Source organism: Haliotis asinina, chromosome 1, assembly GCF_037392515.1.
Source record: "Haliotis asinina isolate JCU_RB_2024 chromosome 1, JCU_Hal_asi_v2, whole genome shotgun sequence".
NCBI lineage: Eukaryota > Metazoa > Mollusca > Gastropoda > Lepetellida > Haliotidae > Haliotis > Haliotis asinina.
Window position 1 is genome coordinate 52,161,550 of NC_090280.1, and position 24,689 is coordinate 52,186,238.

General features: G+C 41.6%; 1 protein-coding gene across 1 annotated transcript in view; it reads right to left on the minus strand.

The window, feature by feature from the left end:
- Positions 1-1,263: 1,263 nt before the first annotated feature.
- The window catches only part of LOC137293637 (retinol dehydrogenase 12-like), a 35,156-nt gene continuing 11,730 nt past the window's right edge, over positions 1,264-24,689 (minus strand). Inside the window, exons 2-4 of the mRNA XM_067824307.1 lie at positions 9,780-10,022; positions 5,938-6,246; positions 1,264-4,391 (exon numbers count right to left, since the gene is read on the minus strand). Coding sequence (XP_067680408.1) covers positions 3,886-4,391; positions 5,938-6,246; positions 9,780-10,022 — 1,058 coding nt within the window. The 3' untranslated portion in view covers positions 1,264-3,885. The remainder of the gene's footprint in view (positions 4,392-5,937; positions 6,247-9,779; positions 10,023-24,689) is intronic.

Genomic DNA, 24,689 nt, shown 5'->3' on the forward strand with positions numbered 1-24,689 from the left:
GGCCAAACAGGTTTGTACATAACGAGTAGAGTTGTATCTCTTAAGCCGCCGCAATATTAAAGCACTAATTATTATGAAAGGGAAAGATAAAATTGCCTTCATACATTGTACTCCAATGAGAACCGAACCTGGACCGTCGACGTTAGCCACCTGCTTTCCCTACTTCGTGTTCACCATGACAACTTATAAGACCTAAACTTCCTCGCACGTCAATATCTGCTGGAAATGTCACACGCCATGAGAAACTGTCATATTGCCTATTGAATGTAAGAATAATAAATACAAATGGTTGAATTATATGTTCGTAGCGAAATATGTACTATGTCACTATGTACCTTGTACATAACAACGACGTAATAACGACATAACCCGAGTCTGTCATTTCCCTGAAACTAAATCTATTCTGCGACAAACACTGTATATAGCATGGCGACTATCCGATACAACGATACCAGATGCTTGCATATTCACAATAACACGAAAATTCAGTTTTCACCTGAAAATACGAATATACACGGCAATGTGCAAAACAGTCGGACTAGCTATGTCTGAAAGTTGTTAACCCACAGAATAATTCACTAGTCCGACATGTGAAGGTTCCATCATAACATTAAGCAGAGGATATGATGAACATTTTCATCCTGCCAAGTATATTTATAACTTAACAAGTCGGAGACAGTGAGATATTTACGAAAGGATCCCATGAAAATCCACTCGCCAGTCGGGCCAGTGACTGTGAAGATTTACTGGCCCGTCTGGATTTTTACTAGCCACATATTTCACTCATGAGATTTGCAAATACCCCATACAGTCTTACACAAACAACATGGAAAGGCGAGACGTGCATCCTACTGACTACAGACTGTAGCCGCACAATCCGACTGTAGGTTATCGGGATTCTCCATGGATGAACTTCCATGCAAGCATGACATTTCTCCAATGGAATCACGTGATTAGTCTGTTGATGGCACAGGTCAAGGTCAGCTTCTGAGCATTTCAAGTCGGAATACCAGCTCACTCCATCACCTCCATAACAACTTGAAAGCTAAACTCACTCTGATCAGAGAGAACGTTAAAATCAGTGTTTGTCAGTGGGTGAGAGAGGGTTAACTGGATCCCACAATGGTTCACACCAGTTGTCAGTACGTTATCACTGTGCCAATCACACCCGTCACTGTGATCACCTGATGGATGCTGGCCTCTGCGCCACGTCCATGGGTTTGAGTAGACAGACTCAGACTCAGAATCCAACGACACACCAGTATAATCAGCATTTTATTACAAGGCAAAATATCAATTCAGTAAATCATTCAAAAATATCTATACACAGTTTTCTTCACAAAATATCTACTACGGAACACTGAAAATGCATGCATATACTGGGTTATCGGCCGACATGGTTCCCTGGCAAGATTAGGCACGGGCTGGAAATACAGTTCCTGAAAATTATCAGTTCCACATGGATGGAAGTGAGGTACGTGCATGGACTACATCGATGATTGCAGATTGCATCCGTATTTAATTAATACGAAGGATCGACTAGACCATCATCCATATTTTTTATTGGTGAATACAGGGCTGCAGTTAAATCTAAATATTCATGGTTAAGGGCCGAGGCGGTTATCGCGATTATGGATTGGGTATTATCGTTGAATGGCCATTCAACAAGGCACTGTGTGCACAAGGAGGGAAGGCATGTTCCAGGAGGATCTGTCAAAATTCATGCTTGCTGGTCAGTGCCTTGCTTGTACATAGATATACGTTTTATGCGCACTTGGAACTTCAGAGTACTAGTTTCTGGTATAAGCTGTATCTCGGATAGGAAAACACAACACCTGTTTACTGCATTATCGACAAGACACAGAACATTAGTGCTGACCCGGCAAAAGAAGGGAGCTGATATTTACCAGTAAGTACCATTATGTTCAAGAATTGCTGTGCTTCAGCTGTAGAGGATTCGGAAAGTGCAATCATTCATATCATACACGATATTCGTATAGCAACGGTCTGTTCTCTGAAACTTGATCCATTTTCGCCATTACATAAATGGGAGGCATATGATATCTTTATATCCCCCAAGTGGTATCCTTCATATTCTCCAGATGTGAGGCAAGTGGTATGTTGCTAAGAGCATCGACTCCCAGCAGACATTGCATGGCGGGATACCACACCTCCAACAGCATCTTACTTATCCGTGATCGGATCACATACGAGAAACACAGATCAACCATCAAGAATAAAAGAAGAATCACTATCAGGGTAGAGGATTTTATCCGTCATTTGAAGGTCACGGCAAGGTGAGAGGGCTCCACATCAGACAGTCCGACAAATCCATGGTGGCAGACGACAATTGGATAATGTTCCACTGACAGAAAGGCACATTATCCCTAGTTGTAGACACTCCGTCCGTAGATGACACCATCAGGTGATGCCATTGATACGTCATACAAGTCCACGCATTTGTCCATGTTTACGTATTTCAGCTTCAAGAGTCCAAGAATAGATTTAATGAAATTCTTTCGTAGTTACCAACACATGAACTTCACACATACATCAGGTTTGTGATCAGGTTTCCATAGAAACAAAACATGATCTCTTCTCTCGTGCTTCCTAGTTACATATACACATTCAGCAGTGAAGTTACCACGAACTTGACATACTCGATGACACTTGAAGTATGGCGGTGACCTTTCCATGGTAACTTTAAGAATAGTGTCACGAAGTATCCATGGTAACATGATACAGGTCACTGTAAGAGTGCTGGTGTTATCTGTCAGGAATGATCAAATGATTCTTCCGTAACACCCGCGTTCTGATGGCAGATATCACTCTAGTCCAAATCCTTTAGTTTTCTACACGTGCATCACGTGACAAGTGATTAATATGACGTCACGGTAGCTACGTATTTTAATTCAGTTGCCGTCTGATGTTGTACTTGAACACAAAATACCTCATGGTATGAAATACTATCTTTCGCTCATTCAGTGTTTTATTGATACATACCCTCGACGCATTCCCGCCCTAGTTTCGCCCCGGACAAGAAGTCATCACCCTTCTCGCTTATCGCTAAAAAAGGAAAGTATTTTTCTTGCTCATTGGTATACGACAGGGCGGATATTTTGAATGATGTTTCTTTCGAGTACGATTAAAAACGACTAAAATAACGACGGTAAATATCCGAGACGATCAAACAAGTGACTATCCTTAAAGGGATATTGCTTTAGTAGATATCTAGCATACGGAGCAGTCATTTGTGTTCACTGTTACACCATTGTTGTCATCAGTTATCCGCTGTCGCCCAGTATTTCAGTACGCCACTACCGCATAGTTAGATAAAAGGCGGAACCACTGTTGATGTCACGTATTTCCAACTGTCGCCACACAGTACATCCATCTAAAAGTCGGAATCACCCATGCTGTCACGTACTGCCGATCGTCATCACAAAATACTCCTCTATCAAAGGCGATTTCACTGTTGGTGTCACGTATTCTCAGCCGTCACCACACACATATTCCTATCTACCACACAAGCAGAAACCTGGAACTCAATAAATAATGGATATGTATCGGAGCACTACTGTGCTGTGCATGCCAGCTGGAATTGTCCGAGTCGAGACTCGGGGCGATGTTGAAAATGTCAAACACGATCACAAAACAGAATACCTTGATCTTTATAAGCCGTGAGGGAGGCTGAGGTGTTCTCCTTCCCTAGATAGATATATCCTAATACTTCCACTTTGGGTATGTATCAACACCATTAACAAGGGAGGTAATCCCTTTGAACCTTCATTTCTCGCTCCAAATCGAGACAATTCGGTTCGTGTCTATTTTCAAGATGTCTGCCCACACGTCCACGAATATTGAAGTAGTAATCAGGATGGGGTTTTAGGATGGAGCGGGGTCTTGAACAGGGGCTGGTTGGGGTTTTGCAGGGGGTTCTGGAGCAGGTTTCTTGGCAACTGGCGGCGCTTCTTGTTTAGCAGCTGCTGCAGCTGCAGCTTTGGCCTGATCCGGAACCGGAAGTTTGGATTCTTTCCCTTGGGCCGCCGCGGTAGCTCCCTCACGCTTCTTGAGATCTGCGTCCTTTGATTTCTCTGGAGTAACAACTTCTTCCTCTACCTCCACGGTCTCTGGCGGGAGACCGCACAACTGGAGACTGACATCCCATAACTTAGTTCCTCTGGTTTTGTCTCTTGCAATTTCTTTCATTTTCTGTGCCTTACAGTTGACGAATAGTTTTCCAGAGTGCTCCCTGAGTTTATCGGCCACGGCACAATAGACGATGGTTTGGCATCCCTCTTCTGGCGTCTTGAAGAGTATCCTGGCCATGGCTCGCAGCAAGTTGCCGTTCATCCCGGGCCAGTTGCGGAGTAAATCGGTGCAGCATGGACCTGGGGACCAAAATAACAGATACACTACTATTCAAAATTAACTCCCGCTCATCCACACATGCACAAAATAAAGGATGAACTCCTTTCGTCCACAAATTAGCAAAATGAAGAATACACTACTATTCAAAATCAACTTCTCCTAATCCCCAAAATAGCAACCTAACAGATAACCTATTGCTCAAAATTGATATCCCCACCCACAAATTTGTAAAACAACGAATACAATACTATTCAAAATTGTTTTCCCCTCAACCACAACGTAGCAAAATAAATACAACACCATTCAACTCTTGTTAGATTGAGAAATATACTACCCATCACAAGTTTGGAGTCGCTTAAAGCACTTACTATATGTGGCTTGTATACATATTGTTACATATAACATGAGTTCTCATGGAACTTGGGAGAACCAACTGCAAACCTTTTGCAGATGAATTGCACCCATCAAACTGATGAAAAGCATGTGCATATATCGTACATGTGAACAGCTGCTTTTGATGTGAAGTTTTGTTAGTAATTCGCCAATTTTCATCGACTTTCCTAATTTATTGTACTCATGACAATAATCTTTTCAACGACACAAATTTGTTTTACAACACATCAGTTCATGTGTAAACAGTACCTTGAAATAGAATGAAATATTTTGCAAAATCTAGGTAAGAACAGTTGACTGAAGTAAGTGGCAACACCAGTCAGGCTAAACATTTGATGGGTAGTATATATGTACACGGCAAGTAACACTTGGGCACGTGAACAGGAAAGCTTGAGCAGTTAAACACCGCTGGTTAGTGATATCAATGGGTGCGTGAAAGCCACCAGTAGAATTACACATAATAACAGAGACCAGACTCTCTAGTAACAAGTAGACCACTGACTAGTCTAAACTTTTCATGGGTAGTATACAGTTCATCAGCTTCATGGGAAAGATTGTGTCAAGACATGTGGATAAGGTTCCTTAGCATAAACGTATTATATTCCAAAGTGGTTTAGGACCCGTGAAGGCACCGGGGTAGAATAGGCCTTCAGCAACCCATGCTTGCCATAAAGGGCGACTCAGCTTGTCGTAAGAGGCGACTAACGGGATCGGGTGGTCAGGTTCGCTGACTTGGTTGACACATGTCATCGGTTCCCATTTGCGCAGATCGATGCTCATGTTGCTGATCACTGTATTGTCTGGTCCAGACTCGATTATTTACAGACCGCCGCCATATAGCTGGAATATTGCTGAGTGCGGCGTAAAACTAAACTCACTCACTCACTCACCCAAAGTGGTTTAGGCGTATTTAGAAATAGGTATAGCCCTATGTTGTAATTAGATTGTTTAGTTATGCATATATCATGCGTAAACGCTACGTAATATATAATACTATGTATCAGGCTTTCCGAAAAATACAATTATACATCTTGACGATTTTCTAAAGGGAACTAAATTCGTGACCACTAGTATCCTTCCGTAAGAAAATAGAAAGCCGACAGATGTGACGAAATAAACAATTAGACGTCCGGAGAGACACGAGAGTTCACTTAAGCAACACAACCAACTGACCGGGGTGGACAGCATAAGTGCAGACGACATCTGAGAAGAAATGGCGGTGACATTCCATACTGAACACCATCTGTGCCAGTTTGCTTCTGCTGTAGGCCTTGTAGATGTCGTAGCTCTTTGTCATGGCCAAGTCCTCGAAGTCCAGTTTGCCCTTGAGGTACGCGTCGGACACAACATTGATGATACGACTGGGCGCACACTTCTTCAGTTTTTCTTTCAGCAGAAGAGTCAGGTAGAAGTGGCCCAGATGGTTGACGCCGAAACAGCGTTCAATGCCGTCATTGGTGCTGGCCTTAGGACCCATGTAAGCTGTAATGAAGAGCACATTGGTGATATTTCTTTACATTTGTTAACATATTGTGTATTTTACCAACAAATATTATGCCGGAACATCTTTGCTGCTCAGCGGTTGCTGGAGACCGACACTTGATTGGTCAGTCTAGAGTAATAGGATGTAATTTTCATATGTACGTAAGGAGGATGGGAACAGTGTGGATTGTCTGGTCCAGACTCGATTAGTAACAGACCGCCGCCACATACCTGGAATATTGCTGAGTGTGGAGAAAAACAACAAACCAACACAATAGTTGTGTACGTCATGGCAGGCATGAAAAACAGCTTTTGCTCCTTAAAATTCGAGGCCCCACAAGGGTACATTGTGTGGAAACCAATGTAAAACATTTTTCACTCACTAACTCATACAACTGAAGCCGTTGCTAATAGTGAAAATAACCCGGCCTCAGTATATACATACTGAACTAAACTAATGAATGTACATGAACTGAATCATCAAACACAGGGAGACAGATTTATCAACTGTCTTGAAGACAAAATGTGTTTACAGTTTCTGCAGAACGTCATTTCATTTCTTGGAAATAAAGAACTACATGTTTTCACTCAACTGGTTTTCAAAGCGTTCATCTTGTCCAGTGAACTAAGTAAATAGATTTGTGTTCCCGTTATTCTCTATGACAATGTTTTTGCCATTTCGGAAGTACATGTACTTGATTACGCTGACATCAGCTTTCAAACGAACGTTTACCTTCTATGAGGCATGCATAGTGTAAAGAATACCCGAGATCAGATACAACAGCTATATCGTGACGGCATACTGATCTGTGACGTCATTGACCGTCACCTGGCAACCATATGCATCCCTGTGATATACTTGTTATAAGGAGGAATTATCTCAACAGAACATTAAAGGAAAGGTCAGGTTAACCTCCTTTGCCGTGAAGGAGGTATGGAGAAGGCGAGCGTTGTGAGAATGTTAACACATTCCTTCAACCATTTTCTTGTCTTGGCACACGGTTAATGTTAACTTTGACATTTCTGCAAAGCAACAGCCGTGGAAAAAATCACCAGAAAGCAAGCTCAGCGAATCGCCATCATTCTCCTTTGCAACCATCGGAAATGTCCGGATTAACACGAACGGTTAGGAAGGTTTCATCCGTCACCCTTCGCCCCTTTCCGTAACCCGAATGACACAAGTCGGTCACTTGGTCACGGATGTGATGATTTTGGAGTATTTCGTAAATTCTCTATTTGTTCCATAATCTACATTGGTTTGACAGGGGTTTCACAAATACCTTGAGTTTCTCAGTGATGGCCACATACTCGAGTTTGGAGGAAAAAGTAGCTAAAGTGCAAGCATGAGACACCGATGGAAGATTCGTGCTCCTGATAAGGATACATGTACCTATCTTGCTTTTTAGGTATGAATCACATGGATTAATATAATATAATGTGTGTGATTTGTCTTTTAGAAAGGCGTTAAACTGAAGTCCAAAGAGAAACAAGCCAGTGTACAACTGGAAGTTCATATACATTTACATATGTGGGGGTCTGATAGAGGATATAACTGCCCATGCCATGTTATATTTACGACACAGGTGCCTTAGTGTTGGTATTTCGCAAGCGAGTGCGAGGGATATACCGATATGTAAGCACGAGTGTCGTAAACATCGTATGACATGGGCACGAATATAATATTATGGGCCCTTATTCTCGAAACGTTCGTAGCCCTAAGAACTTCGAACCTTAACTTTGATCATAGTTAGAAACCATATAACCTGATATGGTCTCTGTCGTAGTCAGTATGTTAAGAATGGGCTTAAGAGGTTCGTAGGGCTACGAACGTTTCGAGAATAGCTAGCCTGTTTATTAACCAAGTCGTCAAATTGATGAAAATAAACTCATGTCTATTTCAAACATATCGAAAATTTGAGCGGAAATATTGGGTTCATATTTTTCATACGATGCCCTAGATCAAAATATCACTTTAATATGGTGACGTGACATCGTGAGTTATGCTATGACGTCACGTTTCATCTATGACCTTATCCATGCGGCGACGGCGGGTAGCCACCCCATGCGTATAAGAAATACAGTTCGCTCTACGGGCATATGGTATAATAAAGCACACTTTCGTCCTGTTCTAAACTATTATAACGTTAAAGCACTCGGACGCAAGCGGCAGACTAGAATGGCACAGTGACGCCAACACATTGTGACGAAATGCAATGAGCGCACAATATCGTCTGATAATGTACTGGCGGCGCCTTTGATCTTTCACCCAAGTAGATTTGGGTTTAATTTCATCACTTTGACGACTTCGGAAATAAATAGAATATCATTTTCATGCCCATATCATCACATGTTTACAACATGAGTGCTTAAATGTTGGCATTTCCCTAAGCATAGTAACATGGGCACTCATGTAACATCCTCTATTTCTTTTGATGGTCGGGCATGCGCATTACAATTTCCGACATTTACGATATGCGCTATTTCAAACGAGTTCGGCGTTGGCAGCTCTCTCTGAGGCTGGTAAAAGGCAGTGCCTCGAGCACGTTTCACATAAGTACAGACACAGACTTGCCAGAACCACTCCTTGGAGTTTTACGGGATGGTGATAGGAGAAGTATTTCATTGGTCATTCCTCTGTATGAAACAATACCTGACTGGAGGGGAGTGACGTTGATGGATCTATGTGACAGGGACAACTCCGCGGGGAACATCATCCTTGACAACGACGTCTTTATGTAATCCAGCTTCTTCGGGGTTTTATGAATTACGATTTAGCACTGAAAGTATATTTACGAACCCTCAAAATACCTTTGTTATTTAGCATAGCTGGCAGTTTATAGAGTTATGAAACATTGCGAGGACTCTGGGTGGTAAGGAGAGTGGTTATGATTATCACACGGTTTACTACGGTGGGTTACGGATTTACTTAGATATTATTCCATTGAACATGTTCATCTTCTGGGTATTCTGGGGGTAGAAAAGATCCCCAGTACTCCAAGCTCCAAGCGCCGTGAGTTGAGGACCGGTAGACGAAAGCTTCACCGACAGCGTCGATCGTGTTTTTCCAGTCTAAGTCTCAGTCTTATTTGTTGCACTCCTCTACGAACTCTAACAAATCTTAGTAGGAGGTCGCGTCAGGTAACCTTGAAGACTGACCAGTTAGAGCACAGCTTACCCAATCGCGACAGTGGACATTCGCACATACTTTTTGAGCTTTTTAGAAGGTTTGGTTGGCACATTTTTCAAAAGCTTGCTTGCAAACATAATGGACAAATAATTCCATGAAAATGTCCTGTTGTGAGAAACATTGTTTCGCTATCCGTTTCAGAGGAATTTGTTGCATTGTTTGATGGGGTGAAAGAAAAACCTTTTCTGTGTTTAACCAAAACTACGAGGGAACCGAATCGACGTGCAGCGGATGCTGAAACGACTAAGGGAGATAATTGTACAAAGGGAATTGCGTCGCATTGAATTTATTCCAATATAGACTTCAGAAAACGAAGCCAACGAATGCGAATTACTCAAAACATCACCTGCGTTGTTGATGAGGACGTGGAGAGCGCTCTCCTTCTCGTTGAATCTGTACACGAAGTCCTGGATGGACCGCAAATTGGCGAGGTCCAAAACCTCGGCGAAGACATTCTGATTACCACTCTTCTTCTTGATGCTCCTCGCCACAGCCTCGCCCTTGTTTTTGTCTCGGATACCCAGAATGACCCGCGCCTTCCGTTTGGCCAACTCTATTGCCGTGGCCTTGCCTAGACCTGTGTTGGCACCTGGAAGGAGAAGATACGAAGTCATGAAACATAAATCTCGCAAAATATACACCAGGGTTCGAAACAGCCTTAGTGCTAAGACTACCTTAAGTTTATGTTAAGGTATGGGAGTTATGATTGCCTTAGTGCGAAGATCGCTTTGTACAACTACACCCTGGGACGCGACCCCCAAAACGTTCGTAGCGCTACGCTGAAGGTACACCAACGGTAAACTATTGACTCACTTACCACATGTCGTAACGTAACTCTTTGAGGATAGCGAACCCGAATGTTGTAACATTTGAGCTTTATAAGAGGTGTCATCCAGGCTTAAGAGGGATCCGGAGTTGTGGTTCTAAAGTGGTTTAGACGAAACCTCAGGTTCTATTCTAACTCACATCAATGCCTTGTGACTTTATCCATAACGTAACTCATCACAAGCTAGACGTATCTACTATACAGTGGTTCTGGAAATACTAATATGTTGCTTTCCTGTCTCAGTGACGTCAGAAACCTGTGATTTCAATTCCAAGAATGACGCGAAAATATCCATGCAACAACGATGTAGTGAAATAGTGCTTAGGTTTCATGTAGCCAGTGTTATGTCTCTACTCTAATTGTGTAATAACAGTTGCACTGGCTTTTTCACTGAAATACATGGTACAAAAATGTATGTGGGAGGGGGTCATTGATTTTTTAAATGACATACCGCGGAGGGTATCACTTACTTTGTATAACCCATAGCATGTTCTATTTCACTAGTTCACTGAATTTAATTCAGAAACCGCAAGGTTAATATGGTTTCTCCGGGAAGTTGAACCGGTGCCCTGTAACATCTGCGGGACGCATTTGAGCGCTGATTGAGACATGCCGGCAGGCAGGCACATAGGCTCGCTCAGCACCAAATGTCAGGCAGAGTTGGAAGTTTGTCAAAACCACACCATGACTGTTGTACCTGCATGCATGCATGTCATTCTGCATATGTAATACTGGTTTCTGGATAACTTGGTGTTGCGAAAGTACTCGATGGAAGGAATACACATTCTTCTATGACGGACCATTACCGGAAGCATAAAGTAAATTGTACGTGAAATATATCTACCACCAGATGGCGCAAAAAATGTGACCTTGAGGTGTAGCAAATCTTTCAGCTCGACAAATGCAAAACCATACAAAAGTACAAAAGGTATTTCTGAAAAGCTGGATATTACAATTGTGCACGAAACTTGTACAATATGAATTTATTACGGCCTTCACGATTCATTTTAAATATAGCTGGACCTTAATTGTCTGCTAACAATCATGTGGTGGTAGGGTTGCCTAGAGCTCGTGACACCGAAAACCGGGGTTCGATTCCCCATAAGGCTTCAGTGTTTGAACCCAGTTTTTGGTGCCCCCGGCGTGATGTTGCTGCAATATTCCTAAAAGTGACACAAAGCTATGCTCACAAACAATACTCGCAAAACATTATATTCTGTTTGTGAAATTGTGAATGAGACTATGACGTGACCTGTAGCTAACGGTGAAAGTGTTCACCCGCCGAAACGTTTAATACCAAACCCAAACATGTTTTAACTGATAAGAAATTATTCATATTTTGGCTCGGACTTTCAGTAGCGTCAGGTACCTCATCAATGTATTGACTAGTTCCACGAGTATTCGAGATATGATTTTAAATCACGTCGGTTGTATTCGAACTACAGTGTGATATATTACCGATAAGGTTGTATTATATTCTTGTGTCTCCTCTGCCATATTACTTGAACAAACATGGATCTTCAAGACTAAGTAGAGCAGCTCCTCACACCTTTTGTCGGAGAGTATTCCCAGATGTTTAACTGTTGTATCCGCCGGAGTATACAATACGAGTATTTGCTGGCTGCATCTGCAAAGCCGTGTATGACTAAACTCAAGGAATCTCCACAGACAGCGATTCTACGAAAGAACTGACATTTCAGTCTTGGCACAAGCTAGCCGGTGAATCTGTCCGAGTTTAGCCATGTGCCTGTTTAGATCTACCTACAGGATATAGGTATCACAGTCGCCGGAATCTGCGCGGTGTGGAGCTTCAAGCAGCGAGGCCATAGCTGTTGGATGTTGTTCAGACAGCCAATTAAGCTTGGAATGGAATAATAATTATTATTGAAAACGTTTACATGTCTTAGCTGTCAGCCAAAGGAAGGAGATTACTATGAATGTTATTTATACTGCTCAAAATAAGTTCAGGGCCACCTGGTCCTTTCATTTACTGTGGATATAACTACGATTCGGTTTCCGTAACTTGTTTTGAGCATTATTTAATCATGACAACTGCTTGGCTCAGTTGGGAAAAACATATGAAATAAATTTTGGAAACAAAGGCGTATTTATTATCGGTGGTTTGTTGAGAACGTTAATTAACAGTTTGTTTGAACCCAAAAAAGATTGAGTACAAAAATCCTCCGTTACAACAGTGCGGAGATCATCCTCACCAAATGAAAATGGCGCTTTATATTTGACACGAATGTACTTAATGATGTATTTACTCTCTACCGATGTATATACTGAAATGTATAAACTAATCAGTAAAGGGTGTTTTCAGAACAAATCAGTGCAGCGTAATTTGAATACAAATAAGCATGTGTTATTTTAGGCAAGGGTGATATAAAACGCCGGCGCTCTTTAACCAAATAACCTTGACCTTTTTAGCGGTGTAAAGTAATAGGAACCATCAACATGGTCTTTGTACCGCCTGCGTTCTCATTTATCAGTTTTATCGCTGCGGAGACGCTGCCAGGAGCTACCAACGAAGGCCATCTCCAAAAATACACACCAAGGTATCACTACATCAGTGAGAGTTTAATCACACAGCTATTAACGACTGAATTCCTCACCCCAATAGGGCTGTGATCATCCTGCTAGAGGCCAGTCTCTGCTGTCTGTTGTTTGACGGGCGTTTCTTTGCTTTAACAACCTTTAGTAAAGTTTTTACAGCATATCTTCGTAGCAGAGTAGTTGGTAATTGCGCCAGTAGTTGAAAAAGAAACGATGTCAACTTTAATATCACCATAAATGTTTTACTGTTGATTTAAATCTATTTGTTGATGTTTTGCAACGTCAGATTGATCAACCCGATTTTTATGATAACGCGTGAAGCGACATATCACAATGTCACGTGATACACCAGTTTGTCTCGTCTCTCATTGTCGTGTTTATTGTAAACAGTATCCACGGTTACCGTGGTTCGAATTCACGTTGTTGAACACCCGAGTCTACGAGACTACCTATGGTCTTGTGGAAAGGGCTCCTGTCAAGAGAGCCTGAGGTTAGTGGTTTAATCTCACCATACAAAAAGGTGTCTCGTGTTATCATGGTGGGCGCTCGCAGTTAGGGGAATACGACAAGAGCTAGTGGGGCGGGAAGCAGTTTATTGTTAAGTTTATGCTAAAAGGCATCTTTGTATACTAAGCAAAGTATATGGCAGAGTATCCCATGTCACATTCGAGGACCAGTATGGCGATCTGGTAGCCGAGTGTTTAAAGCGTTCGCTCGTCATGCTGAAGACCCGGGTCGATTCCCCATATGGTTAAATGTTTGAAGCTCATTTCAGGTGTCCCCTGCAGTGATATTGTTGGATTACTGCTAAATTACTGCAGCGCGAAAAGAAACTCACTCACTATAACTTCCTCCCTATTTGTATACTACATACCTACAACTACTTGTAAATCATTACATTCCTGCAGCGATAGGTAAATACATTACATTCCTGTAGAGTCTTGTAAATATACCACACATCTCGGTTATTGTCCACACCTGCTGGAGCTTAGCAATTCCTAATGCCTCAACTAATAACCACTCTAGCGAGTAATCGGCTGTTTATTCAACATCGGCCTATTGTTTATTTGTGTGGAGAACCAACATTAAACACGACTGCCTGAACGCTAGACGAAAAACGGTACAAAACTTCCACCTACAACGTCAGATTGATCAACCCGACTGTTGTGATAACGCGTGGAGCAACATATTACAATGTCACGTGATACACCAGTTTGTCTCGTCTCTCATCACCGTGTTTATTGTAAACAGTATCCACGGTTACCCGGTAGTATACGTTTGTACTTTCGTTGCAAGGGGTGTGACTGCACTCGTGGTCATGTGGATAAAGTGTCTGCTCGGACAGTAGAAGGTCGGTGGTTCGAATCCCTGCTTCGTCAAAGGGAAAGGTCAAACTAATGTAATTGATGCTACTCTGACGACACTATTGAGAGAGTGAGTTTAGTTTTACGCCACACTCAGCAATATTCCACCTATACGGCGGCGGTCTGTAAATAATCGAGTCAGGACCAGACAATCCAGTGATCAACAACATGACGATCGATTTGCGCAATTGGGAACCGATGACATGTGTCAACCAAGTCAGCGAACCTGACCACCCGATCCCGTTACCCGATCTTACGACATGCATAGTCGCCTTTTATGGCAAGCATGGGTTGCTGGAGGCCTATTCTATCCCGGGACCTATTGTAAATGGATATTGTAAATATAGACAGGGCCGTTCGGTGTCGGTATACTCGCTTGCATGCTACATGATACCTCAGCAAACATTAGTCCGACCTGTACCAGCAGTCACACACACTTGGGTGAAAACTATGAGGTTCGGGGCCGACAGATCAATGGTCACAATCAGGAGGATTCGAACAGTGAAAAGCGGATCCTGACAACACTGTTACACACTAAGCAATGGAACAGAGCACCGTGATCCACTGTACCATCTGTCCCCGTCCAGCAGGCGAGGGTTTGGTACCGACAGATCAACGGTCTCAATGAGGAAGATTCGAACAGCGACCATCGGTTCCTGACAACACTCATGGACACTAAGCAGTGGAATAGAGAACTGTGATCCACTGTACCATCTGTCTACCAATAGTTTGGTGTTGATAGACCAAGGATTCTATAACTAGTTCGAATCCCAAATGTACATGAAATGCATAATTTGAACACTTTGGGTATGTGTAGTTGAGATGTCATTCTTGAGCGCACCTGACCTTCCATGCTCGTTTTCTTGACCATGGCTGTCAAGACTTTCATACGTAAACGTTTGGATTTTTATTCCATATAAAAATGGAAGGAAATGAAACCCTCTTGATAAACAAAATACCTCCAAAATGTTTGGAGAATGCCCATATCAAACTGTTTCCGAGCTATGTAAACACTTATCTACTTGACGCATGGGCCGACAGCTACAGCCTGTAAAAATACACGTCCATTGCCAGCTGCTTCCCGTCTCACAGAGAGAGAAGTGCCGAGTAGTCTACACACATACACCGAATGCCTGCGTTAAATCCGAGTTATAGGAGTCTACTTTTCGGGCTTGTTAGATTTGGATGTCTCTGGGTATGGTGTAATGTAACTCTTTATCAGGCTTGCTGACTTGGCTGACACAGTCATCGTATCCCAGTTGATCAATGCACATGCTGTTGATCACTGGATTGACTTTTCCAGAATCGACTATTTACAGGCGGCCGCCATATAGCCGGAATACTGGTGAGAGCAGCCAAGAATTAAACTCTTCAATACCAAAAACGTAACAGAAATCTTCATAATCGTCGTCACCATCCAGTGACATCGTTGTCTTCATTAACACACCACCACCCACCAATAAAATCGTAGACGCCCTTGCTGAATATTTACGCATTGAACCACTGGCAGTATGTACCCAGCAAGCAGCGGCTCTGATCTGTCTCAGGAAAAACAAACTGAGACAATTGCGCCAAACGATACACAACGCAAAAGCAAGCCAACCAGACTATTCATCTCGGGCACCTGTCAAAATAGGCGCAATGTCGAAGAATAACTCTGCCTGTTGCAGAGCTGTGTCTGAAACTGATGTTATCCAAAACGAGATAAATACTTGGTGCATTCAGTTTCAACACAATCCGCTTAACACCTGGTGAGTTTGCGGTACAGTTGTAAGTCATATCCACATGGAAAATAGGAGATTTCTTGTGTGACCTTGTGCCAAGGTCATGGTGGACTGTTCAGCTGGTTCATACCATGCACATGTATGCCCGTAACCTTATTAACTATTTGTGTCTACTGAGCTGACCATTCTCAAGGTCGGGGTGTTCTTATAATGGACTTCAGTACTTCGTGTTGTATATATCAAACTGTCTGTGGTTAACCCTTACTGAAGTTGTAACCAGAATGTCGGACGTGTACAAAGTTAAGTGAAGGGTTAAAGGAACACCGCGGGGTCAAGGAGTCAACGACGGACGAAGGGTCACGGGAAGTGTACGGAAACTATGTTTGTATATATTTTTGTAAGGACATTGACGACATACGGAGATTTAGAAATATATATCGAAGGCATTATAAGAAAGTAGAGACTGACGAGTTTAAACGGCAGCCATATTGGAAAATGACCGATATTATATGCCGGGCCCGTGGGGTGCCGGTTCAGACAGGTTTCACTGTATTGAGAAAGTCGTCAATCCACACAGAAACACCACTGACAGTCAGTTCTGATTTAAAACTATTTAGATATATAATTATAGCACATTTATTCATATTTTTGTGCTACAGCTAATTTGTACGTAAATACTGAACAAGTGTAGTATCGGTCAAGTGGTCGTTGGCACAGTCTCAAAATTACGGTTAAATGCATATATACTGGACAAAAATAGATAGGGATATATGCACATTTTCAAATTTTAAATAATAATCTATTTATTCATTGACACACTGATGAAATATCAATCACAAAAATACCAATATCCCTAACTTATTTTGTTCAATATACATACGTATACAGAACTAAAACATAACGTGAGTGTGCTAACTGCTCCGTGTTGGAACATTCACTCTTTCGCAGTAATAGACACGATGAACTAACTTGCACGCCCTTGAAAGCGAGTTTATATACCTTATGAAGCCCATTTTCTGGTGTTCCCCGCCGTGATATTGCTGGAATATTGCTAAAAGCTGCGTAAAACTAAACTCTCTCACTCACTCACTCACTCACCTTATTTGCCGAGCCTCTTTAACGATGTTGATATACTAAAACAATATAAACTAAAAAATCGGCATATCAAGGACAACCTAAGTTGCCTTAAGGTGTCATTTTGACAAAGATGAAATAAACCAAATGACCTGATGTTAGTATACATTGATCTGATACACTACTCCAAAGATGTTAAAGAACACTCGATTCTTTCATTTAACTACAGTACACATTCTCGGTGTTCCTTAAGGTGTTTTGAGTAGTATATAGTGGTAATTCCATCTTAGATGTGAAAGAGACTTGGGGATTAAGGAGATAAACTTGTTTTCTCAACACTTTTTAGGTCATTTATGGTTGATTTAGACATATCTAAATCAAATCTCCGCCAGTTTAGCCCATAGATATTTGGTCTTCTATGGAATATTTTTTGTTTGACAACCTGTACTTTAATACCGACAGTGTAAGTCACACTGACTCACGTGTCAGATAATTAGAAGTGTACAGGAATGAACTCATAACACATGCTTTTCGAAACCATGGCTGCTTCTTAAAGAAACATGTACGGACCGTTCGAGATGATTCATGTTCGTTTGGCTGACACAGCCTCCGCCCACGCTCGACTTGTCCGACCTGCTCCTGTGGCCATGCTGAAGCCACGGTTCGTGACAGGAATACCAAAGAACTGATTCCATTCTGTTATAAATCTCCAACGTAAAGCCTGGTGTTCAGAGTGAGTGAGTGAGTTTAGTGTTATGCCGCTTTTACCAATAATTCGGCATGATGTACAGCATATTTCGGCATGAGCAGAATTTCGGCACAGTTTACGTTTTCAGGTATAAAGAAATGTTAATTTAAATGATAGCATTTGTGAGTCAGTTACTTTCAACAGAATGTATTAGGGACGGTTCATAAACGACTAGATTTTATTTGAATGCATGCAATAAAAGATGTACTTTACTTTGGCGTGGGCCTTTACGTCGATTATTGAAAATGACACTGTAAATACCCTAAATTTAATTTACATATTCCATTCTTTTCCAAGTGTTCAAAGGACACACTGTCAATAAAACTCACGGTATTCAACGTGTAAACATCAAATACGAACCGCCGGTGCTCTTTGCAGGTTCTCGTTTTTCACGCGTGATGTTCAGCACGCGCCAAAAGGCAGGTGCGAAAGTGATCGACGTCTCACTCGGTGCCTATATCTGGTTCATGGTTTCGAAACCTATACTCCCAAGTTGGAGTAGTTCCAGACTTTTAACAAGGTCCTTTACGCTGCAAGCATTTATTACATGAAATACTCAAACGACGGAACAAACAATTTGGTATTCTTGTATATAACGTTGTATTCACTGAGATTTTAAAAAAGATTTATACTGGAAAAGCTAATCGTGCTTCATATAATTTTTGACAAGCTATGAGAATCAACGCATTGGTCTGGGCATGAAAGTTATAAATACCTGTGTTACATATATATAAACTGTTTGAAAGAAACACTTGTAGGTCGTGATTATAACGCACGTGAAGTACCTTTACTGGTGATGGGACAGGTGTCCATAACGTTCAGTTGAAACCTTTGGTGTGTAGCTAGTGTGAACATACACTCTCATACACTCCCCAACCACATTATTTTCCCCACGGTCTAGACCTCCCTGCAATGCTAAAGTCATAAGTGAAGGAATCTAGATTTCCCCATTTCCCATCTGACTGGGTCTCCTTTTCAATTTTAATGAGTTTATTTGTTACTATCGACATTATGTATATATGAGACTCAGCGTTAGTCTAGCGTCAACACTCAAAATAATGATTCACTTCGAACAAAGTAGCCTAATTTCGTGAATATCTGTCTCTGTACAGAAAACGAACAGGAATGAAATGTTGGGACACGTTTTTCTAATTATCTAGAGTAATGTCGACATTTTTTTTGCTGTGTAATGACAACATCGGCAGTAAATACACTCTGCGTTTAACACGCTACCGACTCTTGAACCATTGTGAAGAAATACGAATATATACCAATAAAACAATTTGCAGCATATTTTTCCCAAGTCACCCCTTTCATTTGGAGAAATTGAGTCGCAATGTAAATGTGAGCTGACGACGAGGTGCCTGGCGTGTTCGGGATTCAACATAACAAACGCTCTAGAATCTATACTTTACCGAGAGCGTGTAATCCTTGTAAGGCTGCTTTAGACCAGCTATCGTTTTGTTAGGTATCTACATGTATATGATATTTCAGCTGACAGCCAAAAATATAGTCTGTCGTACAGACCCTGAAGTAAATGGATCCAAGAAATCCCATGCCATTTTGAAAAATGTGGCAAGTCTTGATTACCCTAGCTTCAGAAAATTAAGTCTCAGGGCTCCTTTTAATTATATAATATTTTGTTTTTGCTATGAACTTTTTTTCAGTAAAATATGTTCATTTCAGAGGCTAGGAGTTAGTTTACCAAAAATAATAAGTCGGGCAAGCCATATGGGTTTGCAAAGCTTTTTATTTAGATAGTATTCTGGGCTTGCCTAACTTTATAGCAAAAAGCATGTGCAAGCCCATACTTTGCTTAATAATGTTCAGTACTTAACACATCATTGGTCATTATACATTTATATATTAAAAGCTTCACTATTCTAAGTTAGTACAATAGCAGTAAACGACGGAAGTCTTAGAAAAAACCTTGTGGTGATCGTATCTATAAATACAGATATCTCGAAATAGATGCATTTGGTAGATGCGTTAAACCCGAGACCCTCCGATGTGAGCAGATTGACGTCACTAGGGGGTACAGGAGATGGAGAAGATAACGACAGATCTTATCGGAAACACTGTACTTCTAAATTCACACAGAAACCTGCAATTCGTTACTATGTGAAACAAAGACTAGTTTCAACTCTGTGAAGCGATATGCAGATGTTTGCCATTTGCCACTAACACAAACCGGGATAGCAAAAACAGAATCGGGGCTGAAAAAAAAGTCACCTGATCATGACTGACAGCTTCATGCGCAAATTCTGGATGACATAACCAGTGGCCTCATTGTCTTGAAAATACCTTCCTTTCAGGAGATTAAGTTTCATAGTGATTCCTTCTTGTCTTCATATGTATGACGAACTATCATGGGGTGTCGTGCTAAAGACGGGTAGTCTTGTGGCTAAAATATTGGCTCTGCAGGCCGAAGACCTTGGTTCGATTCCCAAAATGGACACAAAGTGTGAATCCCCTTTTCTCGTGTCCCCACTGATGACATACAAGAACCGTAAAACTAAACTCACCATACAGGGACGGCCTATCGGTCATTTTCCAAAGTTTGGCGCTGGGTTGATTTGACCAGAGACCATAATATGTAATATTTGATAAGAACCTGTATTTATTGTATGGTCTCTAATGTGACCGTCCGAAAACCTTCTTTAGTTTCATAACTGGGTTCCCGCTCAGATTGCCAATCGTACGCCCACAGCCGCTCTTGATACATCTGTGTTTATTTCTCAGTCTTGACTTTATTTAATCTCTTATAGGTCATCTGGTACTTCATCTTCTGTTTCAAAAGTTCAAAACTCTCCTTAAGACTGAACGGATGAACCGGGGCCAGCCGAGGTTCGCTTCATCCGACGAACCTGTTACGTCGTGTAACGGAAGCAGACGATACATGTCGTCTGCAAGTCAAACCACATGTGAATTGCAGATGATTAAAAGCAAGGTTGCGTTTTGTCGACCTGGAACACAGATGACTGCTCTATGAAATGTGAACACCGTCATTAGGCCAACGCTGAATATATATAATTTTGATAAAAGAAGTCCATTTTAATTAAAAAGGAACCTATGTACTGTGCATGACTTGCGAGGTCGTCTGCAACAAACTGGCACCCCTTCTGATCGCCCAAGGTCGGGTCATCCAAGTGTGACGTAACGAGCAGAAGACCGTCAGATTTCTGCCGGCTACACGAACCAGGGCTGAGATGTTTAAAGGTCGACTGTCCTCACAGACCATTCTAAATCGGTTTCGGGGTGTCAATATCCATTCGAGCTTTTATTCTTGTGACTTGACATTCTGTATACCCATGTTTTGGAACGGAGGTGTAGCCTAATGGAACTGCTTGTGGCACTATCGGTGTATCGAGTACATCACACAGATCTCAGCAATGAAATAATAACAGTTTAACCAATTTACCATGTCTTGTTCTTTTAGAGTGCCCTGAAGAAAGAATGTGAAAAGTCTTTTTTTAACTCAGTATACATGGACTGCCTGCGAAAGTCATCAGAGCATACTAGACTAACGCTTAGTGTATGAAATTATCATATTTTGAGGGAAATATATCAGATCAGTTCGTCAGTATCGTCAGGAGACAGACCAACCAGGAACTGGGAACTGGGAACGATGTCGACTTCCTTCACTTGTGTCTCTTGCATTCCAGGAAGGACTTCGTGGAAGGGAAAATAATGAGGTACAGAGACTGTGAAGACGGGGGCTGCCTTTCACGAAGCAAGCTTTACTAGGGTTAACCTTAACTCCCATTCATTAGCATTGCACTAAGGTTAGTGACTTACTATCACCTTATCACTTTGTGAAAGGAAGCCCTGACCCTTCCTACCAGAACTGAAAGTATGACACCATTTCAGAATAAATTGTCGGCAGAAAAACAATCATTATTAACTTACCTAAGGTAATATAATCCAGTATGTTTTCAATACTGATTTATCATAATTGATTTATTCTATTTTAATGTGTTATTTCTTTTTTGCTGTTGGGCGTCATGACCTGGATTCCAATTGAATTATTGTCCGCAACCATTTCCCTTTTTCCCCCTTTTTTTATTGTAAAGGGTGACCAGCGAAATCGGGTGGCTATGCTCTCTGACCTGGCTGATGAGTGTCATCCTATCCCAAATGATGTTCACGTTCTCCGTTACCGAATTGTTTGGACAAGTCTGGTCTATTTACAAATTGCCGTCAAATAACTGGATTACTGGCAAGAGGATCGTTAAACAAAAAAGAAATGAAAATTAGCAAAAGCATGCATCGAGGCTGCGACTCGACGGTCTTCAAGTGGACTGTTTATAGTGATAATAGCTTTACGCTGCTTTTAGAAATATTACAAGCAATAATACAGCAATATCACAATGAGGAACACCAGCATATCACACATTATACCAACGTGGGAAGTCGAACCCGGAACTTCATCACGAAGAGCGGGCGTTTAAACCATTAGGCTACCCTACCGCCCCGGATGGTTGCAGTCAGAACAGACAGTACAATTACACTCTTCGTATTCAATTATAAAACGGTTTTATTATGTGAGGTAACTGTAGTATCAGACCAGTCTGGTGTACCTTCAAGCCTTTATAGTACTGTAACGGACAGTTGTGCAGGGAACGTGATGCGTGTTATGGTACAGATGTCTCCTACATCACCTCTGACGCTGTAGACTGAAGTGAGTGCAGGTATGAATAACCTGCAAGTGGAGTCATGGAGTAAAATCTTGAGCCGAAAACGCGCAAAAAGAGCTCAGTGTTAGTAAGTTTGTTTTTCACCGTTTTAGCAATTTTCCATCAATAATGAGACGGAAGGCACAAAAAGCACAAAAAAATGACCTTCACATATTGTACCCATGCAGGGAATTGAACACGGGTCATCGGAATGACGAGCGATTGTTTTAACCACAGGCCCTCTTGTCATTGCGAGGAATACGGATTGTTTTTAAATATATATATATATATATATATATATATATATATATATATATATATATAAAACCCATTTAAGATGCTTCCCCGACTTGAAACGCTTCACAGTATCTAGATATATTGTACTGTGAAACGATTTTACCTCCCCTCTCCATCCATGACCAGCTGGTCTACTTATGAGCGGATCATTAGAGCCGGTTAATGACGGACAGACAGATAATGTTACACGTACTTTTGTCTCACTTGTTTGTATAACCGATCGATTTATGAGAGACACTAAGACAATGTTAAAAAGCTGAAATATATAATATTCAATACATACATGACTGTATATCATTCGTGTAAAATATCACACCATACAAGAAATATGTTATTGCAGGCCCTGGCACTATCAACGGTTAAAACGTGGTTGAAGACAAACACTGTTCATTTGATATTACATCAAATCCCTTCAACCTGTCACCACAACATTTACAAAATTCAGCTCTAACGCAGGCATATGAAGGACAAAACAATAATTATAGAGCTTGTTGATGAGAGTAGTGACGATAGAGCTGGTTAATGCGAGTGATAGTGCAAAACCTGTAGTCGCGATGGTCTCTGGTGGGTGTGTTCTAGTACTGGTTGGTTGTTGGTGACAACATCTCTGTTTGTTACGACTCCACCGACAGCTGTGACGTATTCATGAACTGCGTTGACTCATTACGCTTCAGAACCAGGTTCCACTCTTGACGAAAAATCAAGGCTCGTGACTATTTTGAACAGAACCAGTTCGTGGCAGCTACTTCGGGACCTGCCTGGCAGCTGGTGATGATGAAACAGCCAAAACGCAAGCCGAGACAGCTACAGTGTCTGTCGAGCACACAAAACCTGTGTACCCCACCTGATAAATGCAACACGTTCGAACGTAATTATAGTGCCATTTAGACAGCCTCTAGTCTCCTCATCGCCCTTGAATTGTGATAAGAAAATCCGGCCCTGGGATGCGCAGAGGAGATAAAAACTGAACATTCTAAATTGTTAATGGAACGGTGCTTCTTGCTGGCGGTTGACTTTCACGCAGTAACCGTAACATGTACGTGAAGTTTGGTGTGTGTGTGTGTGTGTGTGTGCGTGTGCGTGTGTGCGTGCGTGCGTGCGTGCGTGTGTGTGTGTGTGTGTGTTGGGGGGGTGGGGGGTGGGTTAAGGAACCTCGGTTTCATTGTAACTGCTGCTAAGATGGCGGCACCGCATGCTTGACATCTGAGTAGTCTAAGCTGTGGATTTGATGGTCACACTCTTTGAATTTGATGATGATTGTATAAAGCGAAAGCTTTCCCTTCTGCTAAGCCCTCTCTGGAAGGCCCCAAAGCTCTGAATGAAGCAAGTCTAGATTTCCTCAGATTCAGTTAATATGCATTGGTGTCATGTCTTACCTGAAGGAAAATGACACGCTGTAATGTCACCTAGGTAGGAGTGGTAAATCTGTGATGTTTGAAATTGCACCATTTGTATATAGAGAACCTCACAATACAAAGCAACAGTGCCTGTTGAGCTCCAACTCGCAGCACTCACGGAAAATGATAAACGGCATGGACATATATCTCTTCGTATTTTTCACAAATGGAAACTTTAGATTTTGAAGACTTCACATTTCAAACTAATTTTGCTGGTGTCCCAGATAGATCCTTGGCCATATAGTCTCCAAGTGCCATCTTGAGGGCTGTTTCCAAACTGTAAACTGTCAAGCAGTAGGGCAACCTCTGGTCTGTCGTACAGAAACTGACGCTAATATATCCAAGAAAGCCCACGCAAGTTTAGAAACTGTGGCAAGTCTAGATTTCCTTGAAAATGAAAAAAAAATCTCAACATTACATTATTTTTGTTCACTATGATCTTTTTTCAGTAAAATATGTTCATTTCAGAAATTAGTTTTTTTAGTGTTGGGCATTTTACTGGGGCACGTGAGGTGATGACAGCACGGGGATAGGACAAAGCTTAACAAGAGGACCAATATGTGTGCCTGTCACTTATACTGTTATCTGATGGTT